The sequence below is a fragment of the Hyaena hyaena genome, unplaced genomic scaffold (assembly GCF_003009895.1).
Source record: "Hyaena hyaena isolate Hyena2069 unplaced genomic scaffold, ASM300989v1 scaffold_168, whole genome shotgun sequence".
NCBI lineage: Eukaryota > Metazoa > Chordata > Mammalia > Carnivora > Hyaenidae > Hyaena > Hyaena hyaena.
The window spans coordinates 1720474-1738797 of NW_024080800.1; the positions used below are offsets into that span (position 1 = coordinate 1720474).

The window sequence follows — 18324 nt, forward strand, 5'->3', positions numbered from 1 at the left end:
AGAATAAGTTACATTGTTGCAACAAACATCAAAACCTCAGTAGTTTATCAACAATAGCCAAATTATGGAAAGAGCCCAAATGTCCACTGACTAATGAATGGATAAAGAAGATGTGGTACATATTTACAACTCAGCCATCAAAAAGAATGAAATGTTACCATTTACAATGATGTTAACGGAACAACAGTGTATTATAGTGTATTGTGCTAAGTGAATAAATAAGTGAAATAAGTGAAAAAAGTCCGTCAAAGAAAGAAAAATATCATATGATTTCACTCATATGTGGAATTCAAGAACAAAACAGATGAACATAGGGGAAGGGAAGGAAAAATAAAATAGGATAAAAACAGAGAGGGAGGCAAACTATAAGAGACTCTTAATTACAGAGAACTGAGGGTTGCTGGAGAGAAGAAAGGTTGGGGATGAGCTAAATGGGTGATAGGTACTAAGAAGGGCACTTGTGATGAGCACTGGGTATTGTATGTAAGTGATGAATCACTGAATCCTACACCTGAAACCAATACTACACTATGTGTTAACTTGAATTTATTTTTTTAAATTTTTTTAATGTTTTATTTATTTCTAAGAGAGAGAGAGAGACAGCGTGAGCAGGGGAGGGTCAGAGAGAGAGGGAGTCACAGACCGAAACAGGCTCCAGGCTCTGAGCTGGCAGTCAGCACAGAGCCCGACGCGGGGCTCGAACCCACGAACCGCGAGATCATGACCTGAGCGAAAGTCGGACGCTTAACCGACTAAGCCACCCAGGCGCCCCTGTGTTAACTTGAATTTAGATAGAATCTTGGAGAAAAAATTCTCAGTGGTTTAATACTGCAAAAGCTTATTTCCTGCCCATGTCCCAGTCAAACTCAAATCAGTTGGTACCTGTCTTGCAAGTTGTAACTCAGGGCCCCAGGAAGCTTCCATCTGCAGATATATGTTTAAGGGCCAGACTTAGAACTCGCTTATATTTCGTGGTTTTCACCCACTAATCCTAGGTCTAGGATAAATTTTCTCTCCTCCAAGCTAATTATTCTTATACCTGTGAATCCACTTGGCCTGTAGAATGAATGAGAGCTCACCAACCACCTAGTGGTTCTCACCTGAATGTACAAGTTTGTCTACACTCCTGCACAAAAACCCAGCCTACATATAATCTGACTGGAATGAACCGAGCAGTACAAACACCTCCCTCATTCTAGAGAATATACTTCTATTAATGCAGAGTAAGATTGCCTTTTTCTGGAGACAGAATGTAAGGAATATTGAACTTACCATCAACTAAAATTGTCATAAGTATACAACAGATTCAGTTCCTTTTCATCAATGTTTATTCTTCTCTACAATCTCTCATAACAGGAAGCTCTATTATGGAAAAAGTCCACAAGAAAAACCTAAACTGAAGAGATTTGTCTTCTCTAGTTTATCTATTCATACATCAACCAACCTTCCAATGCAGGTGGCAAGCCTCCCTGCTGTGCTTTATCATCCAAGCTCATTAATGACAAAAGCTGAGAAAGGTAATTGGTAGCCTTGACCACCCCTGTTAGACTTAGACTGACCCCTCCCATCCTTCCTGCTGCAGGTACCACATCTGCGTAACTGTGCTGATCTACTTCCTCCCCTTGCTGGTGATCGGCTATGCGTACACTGTAGTGGGAATCACACTGTGGGCCAGCGAGATCCCTGGGGACTCCTCTGACCGCTACCAGGAGCAGGTCTCTGCCAAGCGCAAGGTAAGCAAAGGGCAAGCCCAGGGCCAGGCTGGCAAACATACAAGCCTCAGGGAGGCAGTAGGCACAAAACATCCCTGGGTCTGTGGGACAGTGGAGGGGAGCGGAGGACATGTGGGACAGAGGAGGGAGGGGATCTTTCTTCGTTGTATTTGTAACCAAGGCCTGCCTGTATAGGCAAGAGCCACTTCTTTCCTGCCTGAAGAGCAATGGCAACCTGTCAAGCCATTAAGACACACACACACACACACACACACACACACACACACACACACACACATTTAACTACAAAAGCCTCGAAGAGTTCTTAAGTCCTCTTTTATTATTAATTTTTGACAAAATAATACACTTATTTGGTTCAAACATCAAAAAGTATTAAAAGGAACAAAATGTGATAGAGAACAGAAACAGTGGGTTACATCACTCACTATTTATAAAAAGCTTTTAAACCCCGTTTAACCATCAGATGCTCCCTAGCTGCAGCTGTCCAGATCCGTCCCTGCCCCTCCCTCCCTGTTACTGCCATGGTCCCTCCTCTCCGCCGCCCCCTACCCCCTGCCCTTGCTGCTTCCTCCTCCTTCCCAGGTCTCCTCCCACTGAACACCCATCCCCCTGGGTCATTGTCTGCTCTCCCTTGGCTGCTCCAGCCACTGCCCAGAGGGATGATATAACACAGAGGTTCTCAAACATGAGTGTGTTTCAGAGTCATCCGAAGGGCTTGTCAAACCAGAATTCTGGGTCTCTCCCCCAGGGTTTCTGATTCGGTAAGTGTGGGATGGGGTCCAAGAATTCTCATTTCTGAAAAGTTCCCCAATGGTGGTTACGAAGCTGGTCCCAGAGCCACACTCTGAGAACTACTGACATAAAGTCCTTCAATACCGCATAGAAATGGTCCTGTCTCCTCCTCGAAGGGGGTTATCAGAGACCCTTCCCACTGCATACTGCACTGTGTGCATTGAGGGCATGGGAGGAGAGAAAAAGTAGCCGTGAGAAAAGGTGGCTGTGGCGCTGACCTCACCTGCCCCACCCTCTTGCCAGGTGGTCAAGATGATGATCGTCGTGGTGTGCACCTTTGCCATCTGCTGGCTGCCGTTCCACATCTTCTTCCTCCTGCCCTACATCAACCCTGATCTCTACCTGGAGAAGTTTATTCAGCAGGTCTATCTGGCCATCATGTGGCTGGCCATGAGCTCCACCATGTACAACCCCATCATCTACTGCTGCCTCAATGACAGGTGAGGACCTCATCCCCACTCTCTCTCCGGGGGCAACAAGATCATCTGTCTCTATAGCGGCCAAGCAGCCAGCCTAAATGAGCAAAACCTTTGTGAGACAAGAGGGGGTGAGAGGGACTATAGCAAAAACTGACCACACTACTCCATCCCTACTAATTACTGCCATGCAGCTTTATGAGCCCAAAGTGGACTTTGTTTTTCTTCTCCAAGAGGAACCAGATATCCATACTTTTGTGTGAAGTCTTCCGACCTTTGAACAATAGCAACTAAGTTAGTGGGGGTGGAGGTGCACATTAAAAAAAAAAAACAAAACTCTGTAATTGATACATATAAACAGGCCTGCAAACTGGATCTGGTTCATGGCCTGCGAGTTTGTTCCCTCTGCCCTAAGGATGCATGCACAGGGGGCTGTGAATGCAGAGAGAGAGCTGGGGGGAGCCAGAGAGAGTACACACAGAGAAGGAAGGATGGCCGTAGAATACCATTCTCCACCAGGCATCTCTTCCCTTCACTAGTCTCTCACTTTCCTCTTCTATCTCATCGTACAATTTGCACAGCTTCACCCAGTTTCTTCCAGCAGGCCAGGGTAAGCAAAGAGGAATAAGGACTGGAAAGGCCCTTACTCAGTCACACCGATCAGGAGAGTTGTTCTGGCAGAAGCAGCCAAACTCAGACAAGCAAGAGAAGAGAGACCCCATCAGGAATGGTGGTCATCAGGGCACCTGGGTGGCTCCGTTGGTTAAGCATTCAACTCTTGATTACAGTTCAGGTCATGATCTCACAGTTCATGAGATCAAGCCCCACATTGGGCTCTGTACTGACAGGGTAGAGCCTGATTGGGATTCTTTCTCTCCCTCTCTCTCTCTGCCCCTCCACTGCTGTGCTCACTCTCTCAAAATAAATAAATAAACATTAAAAATATATTTTATAATAAAAAGGAATGGTGGTCAGCAATAGGGAATTTAGCTCGGTGTCCAGAGTCCTGAGAGACGGGGCTGGGATGCCATGGTGGCAGCCCAGTCTACCACCTGGAGCACCACTGCAAGCTCTGTGTGTGGCGGGGGGGGGGGGGGGAGAGGGGGGAGGAGGAATAAAATGCTTGGCACAGTCTTTATAGCTTTCAATCATCAGCCTATAAAATGCCTTCTGTGAACGATACACTCAGGTACTGTGAATTTAGTGGCAGCCATTCTCTTGAACATTCCACATGCTCTTTGTTAGTTTAACTCTGATTCATTCTCCTTCAAAGAGCCTGATGACCTGCCCAAACACTCTTGTGTTAAATATCCCAGTTTGTCTTTAAGTAAAGGCTGATTCTCCCTGTTTATCACACAGGGAAACTGAGACACATTGAAGGGATGTGATTGAAGTCATCCTCAGTCAGCAGTCTACTTGAGAGAAAGGAGTCCTGACAGGTGCTTTTACTGCCTGGTGACTAGCACAGTACCATACAAAGAGTAAACACTTGGTGAATGCTTTTGTTAATGTTGAATTGATCCAAAGTCAGCTGACCCCGTACCAATGGAGGCAGCATATTTCAGTGGTCACCCTCAGTGAACACATGCATCTCACATGAACCTGGGGTCTAGTCCTGTATTGGACCTTGATGACTGACATTCATTCACATCTTTTTGGCCTTAACATTCCCAGCTGTCAGTATAAAAAATAATAACGAGGCATCTGGGTGCTCAGTCAGTTGAGTGTCTAACTCTTGATTTCAGCTCACAATTCATGGATTTGAGCCCCACATCTAGCTCTGCACTGACAGCATGGAGCCTGCTTGGGATTCTCTCTTTCCTTCTCTCTCTGTCCCTCCTGCGCTAGCGCTTTCTCTCTCTCTCTCTCAAAATAAACTTTAAATAATACTAATAATAATAACAGAGAGTCACACTTGGGCATGTCCATGTGTTAAAACGCTGATACAGTGGGGAGAACACCTTCTGGAATCAGGCTGTCCCCAAGGGTCACCTCTCCCATCTGCTCTCTCTCTCCAGGTTCCGCCTGGGATTCAAGCATGCCTTCCGGTGCTGCCCCTTTATCAGTGCCGGTGACTACGAGGGGCTTGAGATGAAATCCACCCGGTACCTCCAAACCCAGGGCAGCATGTATAAAGTCAGCCGCCTGGAGACCACAGTCTCCACGGTGGTGGGGGCCCACGAGGAGGAGCTGGAAGATGGTCCCAAGACCACACCCTCATCTGTGGACCTGACGTCCAACGGCTCCTCTCGCAGCGACTCCAAGACCATGACAGAGAGCTTCAGCTTCTACTCCAACATGCTCTCCTAGACCGCAGATCTTCAGCAGGGGCAGCCACCACCATCTCTGTCTTGCTTCACTTCATGCATGGATAATGTCTTGATTTAGAAACCATCAGAAATACCCTACCACTGGGGTTTGTAAAAAAGGGCAGAATGTTTTAGGGAAAACATCCTATCCTGAGTTTAAAAAAGAGAAAAACTGGATTCTTCCATGAGTTTGATATCCCCCATGCTGTGTGACCCAAGGCAAATCACTGAACTTCTCTGGGCTTGTAAAATGGCACGGTTGGACTTGATTTTCCCTAAATCTCTTCCATGATTCTAAAATTAACTTTGGTTGTATGTGGGGGTTCACTTAGGGATGAATCCTGCAGCACCTGGATTTACCTGGAGCCCCCGTCTTACTTCAGTGAAGTCCACAGTCGTGCTCAGATTATTCTCCTTTAGCTGGTGGAGCATATCACATCAGCCTTTACTCGTCAGAGTAAACAAAAGAAGGGACCACATAAAATCCAAATGAAAGATTTAACTCCATCTTCTAAGCATCCATGAAAAAGAAGCAAGGATGCCTTCCTTTAAGGACCTCAGTATTTTAGTGCATCAACACCTCTTTAGATTGAGAGCCTCAGGTCCATCTGCATTATATCCCCAGGGACTGTCCTGAGCAACCAGTATGGCAGAATATGTCCACCGACACCAGCTAATGTCTGCTACTGACCAATAGTCAGGAGGCCTATGCCATACTTAATCTATCTGAGCTTCCCCTCCCTTATTTGTAAAATATGGGGCTGAGCTAGATAACCTGAGTATTCCTTTTAACATTCAGTAGTTTAAGGATTGTATGAGTTTTTTTGTTTTAACATGATAGTCTCAAAAAGAATAGTCTCAAACATCTAGTGACTTACTACCCAGTTCCTGGAGAGCAGCAACTGCTAAAACGTGCCAATATCCATATCAAACATTCTCTGATTTATCCTAAAACCATGAGTATTTTTCTTCTTCTGGAATGTTTTGGTCTTTGACAGACCAAAGACATGACAAACCTTGCATCTCTCCATCAGGTGTTAGCAGGCCAAGTTCCACAGGTGGAGATGCCATCAAGGAAGAGAAACATGTGGGCTCCCTGCTCTGGGCTTTTGGGGTATCTGAGGGCAGGGGTGCTAATGCAGTCTTAGCTTTATTCTAGCATGAGGCATGCACTCAGATGTCCAGTGAGAAAGGAGGCTGGACCCTGCAGCTCCACTTGTGGGAAGAGGCCACCTTGTATCTTCCTTTCAGATTCTCTGAATCTCCCTTTCTGCCCCCATGGCTTAACTGGCCTCCTGTCTGAAAGGGGTGGGATAACCCACAAGGCAGTCAGTCTACCAAGAGCCATGAATTCAATCCTTCTGGTCTCAGTAAAGCTTTGAGGTTTCCAGCAGGTGAGCACACAATTTCTTGATGTCTCAGATTGTGCTTTGTCCAGATGTGGCTGAAAGCAGAAGTCTCATGCAACATCTATGAATGTCTTCCTTGTGGTTTGAAGAATGGATGCATGTGTGCTGCATTTGTGGTGTTGATGGAGACCACTGCTGCCTACAGGCTCTATAGCCTTTACTAGCCATGCAGGCTATAACCCTACCAGGACATTAGCAGCCCTGAGAAAGTTGTATAGCAACAGAATATGCCAGAATAACCCATTAGCCATATTCTGCAAAGAAGCATGGGGAGGATTAAATAAATTAAATAAAGCTAGCTCAGGGCAGATATATGAATGAAAGACATAAATTAGGGGCAAAAAAATGATCAATGCCCAAAGCATTAGTCATACTTCCAATAAAATCTGTACCATGTTATTCATTCCAGAGGGGTATATAAGGAACCAACATGATTATGAAAAATACCAAGAAGAAATGTGTCTAGGAGTTGGGAACATCCTCTCTATTGAAGAGGTGAGAGAAGAATTCAACAAGGATTTGTTGATTACCTGCTCTGTGCTTAGCCCTAAGCTGGGGAGCAGGAAACTCCTTCTAATCTTGAGGAACCTACCAGACTGGTTTGTGGCTAGCCCACCTGTCCCCAGCGGGTTGAGACTACCCATCAGGCATGGAGGCAGCTGAGAAGCACATTCTCCCCAGGAGTTAAAAGACCCACCCTCAACGTGGAAAATCAAGCTAAAAGCTGGCACCTTCAGAGAGACTTCTGCAATGAGTTCACTGAGATCATTGCAAAGGGAGCCACCAAGGAAATTGGAAGGATGTGGTTGGACAGCATCAGCACCACACATAATATGAGAGAATATTGGATGGTCCTGACTGGTTCAGATATGGCAGAACATTCTACTGAGAAAGCCCAGCAAGCCTTCCTGTAACCCACTCTCCACTGAACTTATTAAAATGTTGTCAGCTCCCATGTGTGAGAAACACCATGATTTGCACTGTGCATGGGTCTCATTTTTATAGAAATGTGCCACCCTGTGTTTATCTCCAGAGTGTTTTTCCTTGGTGTAGTGTTCAGTAGTAATAGAATATAAGACATCATGGGGCCATCTTTGTTATGTTACTTCCAAAACGTGGGATCCAGTTGCTGTCAATGTGTTATTTGTGCTGTGCCAATCCTCATCCTCTTCATTTCATCACAGAAAGGAGTTGAGACATAGATCACAGACTCAGTCAAATCACAGGATTTGAGGGGTGGGTGGGAGACCTTTCTGGGAGGAACTGAAGGGCAGGAATCCTTGTCCTCCCCACTCCCACCGGGATTTGAAAACACTGGAATGTCCTTTCTTTTGGAAAGACTAAGAGGACTCCTGGGAAAAGGGAACTCAGGAGCTGGCCTCATTGACCTGGTTTTTGAGAAGAGTCTATAAGTAGACAGGGGTTGTTCCTGAAATTTCTGTTATCCAGCCTGGGATCCTAGAAAGAATTTCCATACAGAAATAAAGTATATGTTTGACCATCTCATGCCTCTGTCTCATCGCTGGGGAACCTCAGCACCTTACAGTATGCTGTATGGGGTGGTCTGATTAACCCTACTAACTTGCATAGTCAGAAGGATGGAACCTAATACCCAATAGACTTTTACTGTGACAAAATGGGTTGGCAAATTGTGGGGGCTGTTTGCAGGTAGGGATCTGGGAAGGTAAGGTGGGATTGTGTGAAGTGCCCAACAATGTCACCTGTGAACAGAGCTGTGTCCATGAAGATCCTCCCAGAACAGACACCAAGACAGAGTTAGAAATACAAGAGATTTATTGGAGGGACACCTGGGAAAGATAGAGGGGAGAGGAAGCAAAAGCCTGCAAGAGAAGCCTGAAGCATAGCACAGATCGGACATCTGTGATGAAAGGGGGTGGGAAGGATGGGCAGGTAGAGCCTCAGACCATGGTGCAGCTGTGATGGCTCAGCTGGCCCAACAACACCACAGGTTGCCCATAGAGGGGCACCTGGGTGGCTCAGTTGGTTGAGCATTGGATTCTTGTTGTCAGCTCAGGTCATGAGGTCACAGTTCATGAGATCAAGCTCTATGTGAGGCTCTGTGCTGACAGTACAGAGCCTGCTTGGGATTCTCTCTCTCCTTTCCTCTCTGCCCCTCCCCCACTCATGCTTGCTCCCTCTCTCTCTCTCTCAAAATAAATAAATAAACATTAAAAAAAAAAAGGTGTCCCATGGCATAAATGGACAGGTCTGGCACCCCTGCCACACATGGTCACTGGAAACTCACCTGGGAGAGAGCGGGCTACATCTGAGCCTACAGTAAGTCCTGAGGCACTGCAGTGGGAGGCTGCTAGCTGATTCCCCCCACCCCCAGTTCTTTTTTGAAGGGACATAAGAGCTGGGACTCCCATGATTGCCACCAGAGCTTTGGTCCTGCCCCCTGTGTTTAAAAACACTGCCAGGAAACCAATGGCAGAATTCAAAACCTTAATGGTAATGTCTGTGAACCTTGGCAACCTGTCTCCTACTTCCTGGGGCCACCGTGTACCACCTCACCTCTCAGGCACCTCTCTCAAAAGAGTGAGGGGAGCTGTCAGTGGACTTGCAATGACAAAGGTTGTATAGACGTTGAAAGAGGGACTTTTGAGGAGAATATGGACAGTTACCCAACATATAGAGCATCAGATGCAAATACTAAAAATGTTTCCATTTAAATCAAAACACTTTAAACTGATATTCTTGTAGAAGCTTCTGGGGATCCACAAACCGCTTCAAGATTTCCGCAAGTCATATATAAGACATTGCCTGTGTGTGTTTGTGTGCGTGTATGTAATAAGAGGTGCAAAACCTGAATCCTGCCTAAAGAAATAAGCCGCCCTCTGTTCTCCAGAGAAGGAGAGAAATGATAGTGTTTATAGGACAAGGGATGAGCAGCCTTGAGACCATCAGAGCACAGTGACAGGTATACACCACCCTGGAGAACCAGAGCAGCTCCTGGGAACTGGAAACTGCTTTGGAACAAAGTCATAATTCACCACAGATGCTCAGACGAGTTAAAGCTGTAAAAAATCATTAAAGATGTCCATGGCAGTAAAAACACCAAATTTTATGATTTAGGGGTGTACTCATCCTTCTCTATGGGAAGACGAGTATTTGTTAGGTGAAGAAGGACTAACCTGAGTCATGTGCAAACAAATCACACCAGCTATGGAGTATGGATTTTCCCGTGGAAAGAAAAGATGTTTCATTTAGTCCTGTAGGCACATGTGGCCCCCATACACATTGCAGATGCTTGGCTTTTGGAGCTACAGCTGCCTGTGGTGATACACCCCCCAGGGACTGTCTCAATCCCTTTTACTGAGTATGAGTGTATGTGAGGGTACATGAGTGCACAGATCTCCTCAGCTCTGGAAGCTTAGGGGGGGATTTCAGTCAAGACCCCAGGCAGAGGTGGGTGAGGTGGGGACACACCAGGCATGTTCCCCTCATTCATCTTCAAAGGTGAGGGGGGCATCTGGCTGTAGAAACTGCTTTCCTGACCCCCATAGTATGCTGAGATGCCCTCATTTATCTGTATCCAGTTCAGGAAAACAGGGAGGAAGGGGAATGAGGCCAATTAAAGGGAATATCTCAACTCACCAAATTCAACATAAAGCGGGAGCAACTTTTGATCCTGGCCTCCCTCTCAAGCAGCACAGCCAGGAAGAAGAACAGGCTGTTGATTAGAAGCAAGGCCAACGGGGTATCAGCATTGACATGAGCTTGATGGGAGGCTGCCCCTTCCCTGTCACTCTCACATGGCGTGGTAGCAGTACACATCACACCAGCTCCAGAGATTTTCATGCAGACACATCCAAACCCAGGTGCTCTGCACTGCGTGCACCTGTGTCCTTTCTCTCTTCCTGCCTCTTTTTATTTCCAGTTTCCTTTTGTTCTCCATGCTTTACTCCAACATTGTTCCCATCCGTGGAAGCCCTCTCCTGGCACTCTCCCTGCTGAAATCTCTAGGTTTCTTTTTTAATTTTTTAATGTTTATTTTTGAGAGGAGAGAGAGAGAGAGAGGGAGGGAGGGACAGAGAGTATGAGTGGGGGAGGGGTAGGAAGAGAGGGAGACACAGAATCTAAGGAGGCTCCAGGCTCTGAGCTGCCAGCACAGAGTCCGACACGGAGCTCGAACTCACAAAGCACGATGAAATATCTAGGTTTTAATGCCACTACTCTGGATGCCTTCCTGGTGCACTCATCAATAAAGAGAGGATTTGGTGTGATAGTGAGAATGACCATCCCTCACAAATCCCCTTTCCCATCTCCCCAAATTCCCCTGTGCCCACTCCATGTACCCACCCACCCACACTTTCCTCTCATCCCCTCACCCCACCTCCCACTCATCCACTTTCCTTAATTGAGATGCTCTCAGAAAAGGACTCCTGAATTAGTCCCTATACTTAAAAGAAGCAGCCAACATAATAGACCCAGCCTCCAGGCTGGGAGGGAAGAACAGCAAATTCCAGGGCTGCCTAGTTCCAGTGTCATCATCTAATCATGGCAACATACGGATTTGGAGAACACTGGTGCATGAAGAGACCACCAGACACAGTGAAGAAGAAGGGCAAGGCAGTGCATGCTCACTGCCCACAAAGCTCTTTCTGAACTAGGTTGCTCCTTGCTGATCTATGCCCATTGCCCTCTTGTTCCTTAACCACCACCTGGAGAGGTATTTGTTTTGGCAGAAGAGTCCTATGGGGCAATAACTATTTCTTAAAGATGGCAGCCACCTGAATTGGTCCATATGGTCAAAAACAGATGCCGTGAAGGATGATTATGATCATGGTTCTGCTTTGGTCTCAGAAATTTGAGGACAACCCAAACACTTTCTCAAAGCAGGAAGCAGACCTTTTCAGTTTATTTTATACCTGTCAAGATTTGGCAGCTGATAATTCAACCTCATCCCATTAAACATTTGCCTGGCCCCCCTGACATAGCAAGTGCCCTGCTGGGGATTTGGGAATATAAATTTCAGTAGCACTTGGTCTCTACCCTCGAGTCCAGAGGGACAGACAGATGTTCACCATAGCCCAGTGGGAGGAACAACAAATCAGAGATGCTAGAAAGCACACTTGATGCCACACCTCACCAAATGTCACTAAAAGATCACAAAGTCTTAAGCCCAGTGTATTCCTTGGTGACAGTGCACACAAAATCACACAGGAAATGTTCGCCCGTTGCAATGACTCACTTCCAAAACCCCTCAAGTTTTTAAGGTCGTGAAGTTTCACTCCCTTATCAGATGCATCTTCCTTTCTACTGTTAATTTTAAATCCTCCCAAATCAAACGCCAGTCCCTCAGCAGTCCCAGTAGAATATGACTACCACCACCTCTAGCCCCACCTCTGGCCAGATTCCTCATTGGTGCCACAGGACTGCTCTCTGCTGCCCTCTGGAGCACTCTATTAAAAATGCACAGGTTAAAGATTCAAATGAATGAAGTACCCAACACTAAGGTTTTATGTTTATATATATATCCAGCTTGTAGGGAACTCACTTTGAAGTGGCCTAGGAATCAATGCCATGAGCATGATTTTCCTGTGCTTCCATGATTTTCTTGGTTACAGATTTGAAGAAAGGAAGACACACATTAGAATATATGGGGCCTGGAAAAAGGGACTTGTCATTATGGACATACAGTCACATGTGCTTCTGCTCCCACCAGGACAACTCCCAGTCTTATCGTGGGAGCCAATGGTGGGGCTCCACAATGAAGACCCCACATTCCTAATCATGGTGTATATTCTGCCAACTCCCAGATGCCTCATAAGGGTCCTCATGTTCCAGTGGGAGCTGTCATAGTGGTGGGTGAAGATCAATGGATGGCTATGCCTACCACCCAGAGATATGCAGAAAGCAGGGCACAGTCTCTGAGCAGCCCACCTAGAGATGCCATGCAAGGTCCTCTCTTTAAGAAACAGTAAGGTTCTCTGCTTCTCATGTTGCTGCTGATGCCAAATTGTGGCTGGGCAAGCTCAGATGCCCATCTAGGGCAATACCTGATTGGTAATTAGGAATAAATAGGAAGCATTTCTTTTGCATCAGATACTTTAGGTTTATCAGGGCCACTCTTGGCTTCAATCTACACTGGCGTTGGATTTGGAACTGGATGCCTTGGATCAGAAGCATCAAGCCCCAGCAACTTCTTACCCCTACCAGATTATTGTCATGAATCTTTGCAGATTTCCCACACAGAAGTCAGTTCCCATGTCTCCTAAGGGACTGGGAATAAATTCTCAAAAGGGTGACCAGAGTAGGCAGAATAGGATGACCCACACCCTATTCTGTGTGTTCTGGGAGACATCTCATACTGCACTGGCTTCAGGGTCCAATGGCATGAACAAGACATGATTCTGTAAGCTAATTTTTCAAAAAGAAGAGGACATTGAGCTTTTGCACCAGCATAAACCTACTCTCAACTATCCCGAAGGCAGGATGAGTGAATAGCCCTTGACTTTTTCTATATATCCCCCTAAAGCTTGAGACCCATTGGCTCTGGGTTATTCATGTTACCTGGATTGCATCTGTTTACAAAATAGTGCGGGAGAAGGGGAACAGAATATGATATCCCTGATGTCTTTGTTTGATAGAGGAAAAGGGCATGTGAGTGAAAGTAGAAATGTGTGCTCTAGATAAGTTAGAGGGTTTGAAAAGCAGAACAGAATTGCTTCCTTCCCTCTCCCAACTCAAATGTAATAATAAAGACAATAACAATGATAACAAGTATTACACTCTGGATCTCTTGTGCCAAGTATTTCATGTACATTATCAAGTTTCATCTTCACATGCCATGAAATCAATATTATTATTGGCCTTAATTTAATAGGAGAACAATGAGGCATAGAGAATAACTTACTTGAGATCCCATTGCTAGAACTGACTCTCAGAGCTGCCCAATTACAAAGCCAACAGTCTTTTATTAAATAAAATTTTTTAATGTTTATTTATTTATTTTTAACATTTTATTTATTTTTGAGAGAGAGAGAGACAGCATGAGCAGGGGAGGGTCAGAGAGAGAGGGAGACAGAGAATCCGAAGCAGGCTCCAAGCTCTGAGCTAGTTGTCAGCACAGAGCCCAATGCGGGACTCAAACCCATAAACCGTGAGATCATGACCTGAGCTGAAGTCGGACGCTTAACCGACTGAGCCACCCAGGCGCCCCAATGTTTTATTTTTGAGAGAGAGAGAGAGAAGCAGACTGAAAGCAGAGGAGGGGCAGAGAGAGGGGGAGATACAGAATCGCAAGCAGGTTCCAGGCTCTGAGCTGTCAGCACAGAGCCCAACACAGGGCTCAAACCCACAAACTGTGAGATCATAACTTGAGCCAAAGTTGGTCGCTTAACTGACTGAGCCACCAGGCACACTCCGCCCTAAGCCCACAGTCTTAAGCAAGACCCTCTGCTGTCTGTCATTCACTGTATTCCTAGGCCTCTCTCCTTTAAAAAGTGCCACAGCCCAAGCTGGAAGAAATAGCCCAAATACACGGCCAAAGTGCTAATTCAAGAGATGGTGCTTCTAGGAGCAGCAAACTTCCATAGTCCTATTAAATCATCAGAAAAACATTTCAAAGGGTAAATTGTCCTCATATTCTCTGTAGTCATTCTTACAATTATGTGTGGTATGTGGCCAGGTTCTAACTCTGATTTGAAGACTGCTTATCAAGGATTTCCAGCTGTAATTAATCTTGGCACATTTAGCCTTGGGTGCACAGAATTCCCTAGATATGCATTTCTCTGGAGGATAAAGGGATGAGGAAGGATAACACCTTACGTTTACAACTAACAACTTAAAAATCTGTGTCCTATCAGGCCAGACTATCAGCTAGGTATTGGAGGTAGAGGTAGGGACCACTGGACTGGTCATGAAAATGGTGCACAAGGGGAGGGTTCCCTGGGGCCAGCCTGAACCAGATCGTTGCCCACAGGATTGCTGAGTCATGAAAGAAAGATGAATTCAATACCCAAGTAAAGGAAGTAGAAGTTGGAAACTGGAGGGACGAAGTAAACTGTTTCAAACCCTAAGGGGCATTAAACATCACTTAGGAAATTTATCAAGAGCTAGATTCCTAACTTCATTTCCAGAGATCCTGACTTAGTAGATCCGCATTTTAACAGACATGTCAGTTATTGTGATGCAGGTGGCCCATGGAACCACTGGGCAAGACAAAACTTAAACGGAAAACAGATTGGAAAGTCATTGAGAAGGGGTTTTGACAGGAAAGGATGAATTATAAGCAGGTGAATGGAGGGGGGTCCTAACACACAGTCTTGCCTCACTTAGTCAAAGTAGGCTCTCAAAGAACTGGGATAAAGAAGGAGTTGAGAGCTAGGCTCCAGGGTCAGTGCCACAGAGGGGAGAGGGACAATGGGTAGAGATGTAAGAGGGGGTTACAACTCAATCCACTTTTCACCTTTGGCCCGTCTGAGTCCCCATTCCCAGTGTTTCCTTCTAGCATTCCAAAACTGTCCCTCTAGCACAAAGTAGCTTACTATCCTCCACCAACCTCCTGTCCCTGTTTTGGTCTTCTTTCAGTCAAGTTTGCAAAATCAGAATTAAAGTACAGAATTTTTACTTCCCAGATTTCTAGACATGTGCCATAGCTGCCAACTTCTGGGAGGCCCCAGTGTTGAACTGTGTCCAGCTCAGGATGGAACTGTTTTCCCTGAATTCTAAAACAATTCCCAGACCATTTTATGGGAAAGCACTTTATTTTTATACAATCTCAACATTCATTCCAATTTTATGATTTTTTTCAATTATTTACAACTTTCCCCTTATGTTCAACCCAGATTCATATCCAAGCAAAGGAAGGAGTCTAGATGTCAGAGCAACGTGGTTTATGTGCTCAATGTGTGTGGGGGGGGTGGGGGTGGGGGGAGGTGTTGATATATAAGTAAGACAAAAGCGGCAGATGTTGGATATATTTTCTTTTTACAAGTAAAGATACTATAAACCATAGCTATCTCCAATTTTATCCCTTTTTAGATAATAGACAATGTGATGTGCTCCTGCATTGTGAATGCAGAGGCAGCACCTGGCATGTGGTTGAGAGCTGGGATATAGTATCTCTGGATGCCCTTTCTTGGCTACATAGTCAGAGCAGGGTTAATAGTGAGCTTCCCTGAAACTCACCCTTTCAACAAACATTTACTGAATTCCTAGAAATGTTTCCTCACAGATGATGAGTAATTTCCAAAGAAGCCACACTGGTGCTTTGCTACTAGATGATCCTGTGACAAGCAATATGAAGCTTCCTTCAGGTCTGGCCATGCCTAGTTCTTCATTCATTCCTGGAACTCCCACAACACACCAGACCCTGTGCTGGGCATCAGGGAGGCAATGAGTGAAAAAAGGCATGGGTCCTATTGACAAGCAGCTTTCAGGCTAATGGAAAGACATGCTGATCAAATAATCCCATGAAAGAAGGCATAATTAAAAACTGAGATAAGAGCTATTAGAGAAAGATTCTGTTACATAGTAACTGGACCCAGCACCTAAGAGCATGGGTTCTCTGAGAAAGTGAGGCCCTACGGAGTAAGAGTAACCCAGACAAAGAAGAGAGAAAGAGTATTCCAAGTATGTGAATGGCCTGGAGAAAGGTCTGTGATGGATGGGATTATAGCATATTTGAGGGACTGAAAGCACAAGACCCATGAGCCTGGCTGGAAGAAGAAGACACAGAGGAAGGCAAGGCTGGAAGAGAAGGAGGCAGAGGACCTTGGACACCCTTATGGGCCTTGATAAGCATTATGGTCTTCAGCCTTATAGCAAAGCAAGCCAGCAAAAGATTTAGGAGGTGATAGGATCAATCTGCTTTTGGAAGACCACTCTAGCCGCAGGAAGACCAATTAGGAGGCGATTGCTATGGTTCAAATAAGAAGAGATGGGCACAAGGGGATGGATTTGAGAAATCTGTAGCCTATATGAGAAATATTTATTTATTGATGGGCTTCACTGGTTATGGAGAAAGAAGAGGTCTCGAGGGTGAATTTGGTGATTCTTACTCATGTGATTAGTTTAATGCTAGTGCCATTTACTGAAAGAAGGAACACTGGGATATCAGCTTGGGAAAAGAGGGCAGGCAGAAATATTACATGTTTGATCTTAAACATGTTCAGTGTGAGGTAACTTAGAGACAGCAAAGGAGATATCCAGCAAGCAGTTGGATATGCAGATTTGGAGCTCAGGGAGCAGACTGGGCCAAGGACGTTGATTTCCAAGTCAATTATAGATGAAACTTGATGCCATGAGCATGAATAAGCTTGCCAAGTATTATAGTATTGGGTACTCAACTGCAACATTTAATAGCTGGGGAGAAAAGGAGTTACATTGTGCTGAGAGAAAGAAAACAACAACAGGGCAATATGGTATCTAGGAAGCCAACAATGAAAGAGAATGTTTCAAGGAAAGGATTCTGTGATGTTGAATTCTGTGAACAAATTGAAGAAGAGGGAACATAGAAAATGCCCAGAGGGTTTAGTTGATGAAAAGATCTGTGGTGGCTACAGCAAGAGTTGTTTAAGTGGGGTCCTGAGATGAACAAATCGCAGTGAGCTGAGGAAGAAATGTTTGATGAAGAAATAGAGACCCAGACCTTAAGGCTAGTTTAGAGGAAGAGGAAGAGAAGGTGGTAACTAGAGGGAATGTGGATCCAAGGAAGGTATTTTTAATTTGTATTCGTTGTTTAATAGAAGAGACTTGGACATAATTCAATGCCTACAAGAATGATCTTTTTTTTAATGTTTATTTTTTGAGAGAGAGAGACAGAACGCGAGTGGGGGAGGGTCAGAGAGAGAGAGGGAAACAGAATCCGAGGCAGGCTCCAGGCCCCGATGCGGGGCTCAAACCCACCTGAGATCATGACCTGAGCTGAAGTTGGACGCTCAATCAAATGAGCCACCTAGGGGTCCCAAGAATGATCTTTTTGAGGAGCACTCAATGCATAGGAGAGAGAAGAGAAAATTGGTAGCAAACAATTTCTGGAAAAGCAGGAGGGTGGCATGCAGAGAGCACAGCTGGAAGATGGGGGACAAAGAGAGAGGGTAGGTTAGGAGATTTGAAAGCAGGATATCAGAAAAATTTCTCTAGCTGATTGCTTCAATTTTCTCTAAGAAACAGAAAGCAGGGTCATCACTGGTAATGGGGCAAGAAGTTGGGGAACAGGGTTAAAAGCTAATGGTTGGGGAGGCATATAGAAGATTTCAAATAGTCATTGCAGACTGTCCAGAAACTCTGTTTCAGTCATTCTGGAGTGGGGCCTACAAATCTACAGCTGATTCTGAAACATGTGTTTCAGGGACCAAGCTTTGGGAAACACCAGCCTGGGGACATGTACCCTTTTAAGTTCCCATATGAAGCGCACCATCAAGAATGGAAGAAAGAATGGTTTCCAAGAAGACTGTACGTGACAATCTGTATAATTCTATGTCTTCAGATGGCTCCACTCTCCCAAGAGGGCTATTTGACCAAGGCAGCTCTGAAGCCATTCTTGACCTTATATGAAATTTAATCTTAATTTAGTTCTAAGGCAACTCAACATTAATTTGAACTTGGTCTTCTAATAAACAGGGTTGTAATTCATCTATAAACCATGTCCCATTCTACTTAACCCTCGTGTTCCCAGAATTACTGTAAGTTACAA

The 18324-nt window shown here is 45.2% G+C and overlaps 1 protein-coding gene and 1 long non-coding RNA gene across 2 annotated transcripts in view; one reads left to right on the forward strand and one right to left on the reverse strand.

The window, feature by feature from the left end:
- The window catches only part of TACR1 (tachykinin receptor 1), a 149923-nt gene extending 144605 nt beyond the window's left edge, over positions 1-5318 (forward strand). The window contains exons 3-5 of the mRNA XM_039240100.1: positions 1583-1733; positions 2769-2965; positions 4960-5318. Of these exons, the coding sequence (XP_039096031.1) occupies positions 1583-1733; positions 2769-2965; positions 4960-5251 (640 nt within the window). The 3' untranslated portion in view covers positions 5252-5318. The remainder of the gene's footprint in view (positions 1-1582; positions 1734-2768; positions 2966-4959) is intronic.
- LOC120236987 overlaps positions 1-18324 on the reverse strand; it is a 29958-nt gene that overhangs the window by 2209 nt on the left and 9425 nt on the right. The window lies entirely within an intron of this gene.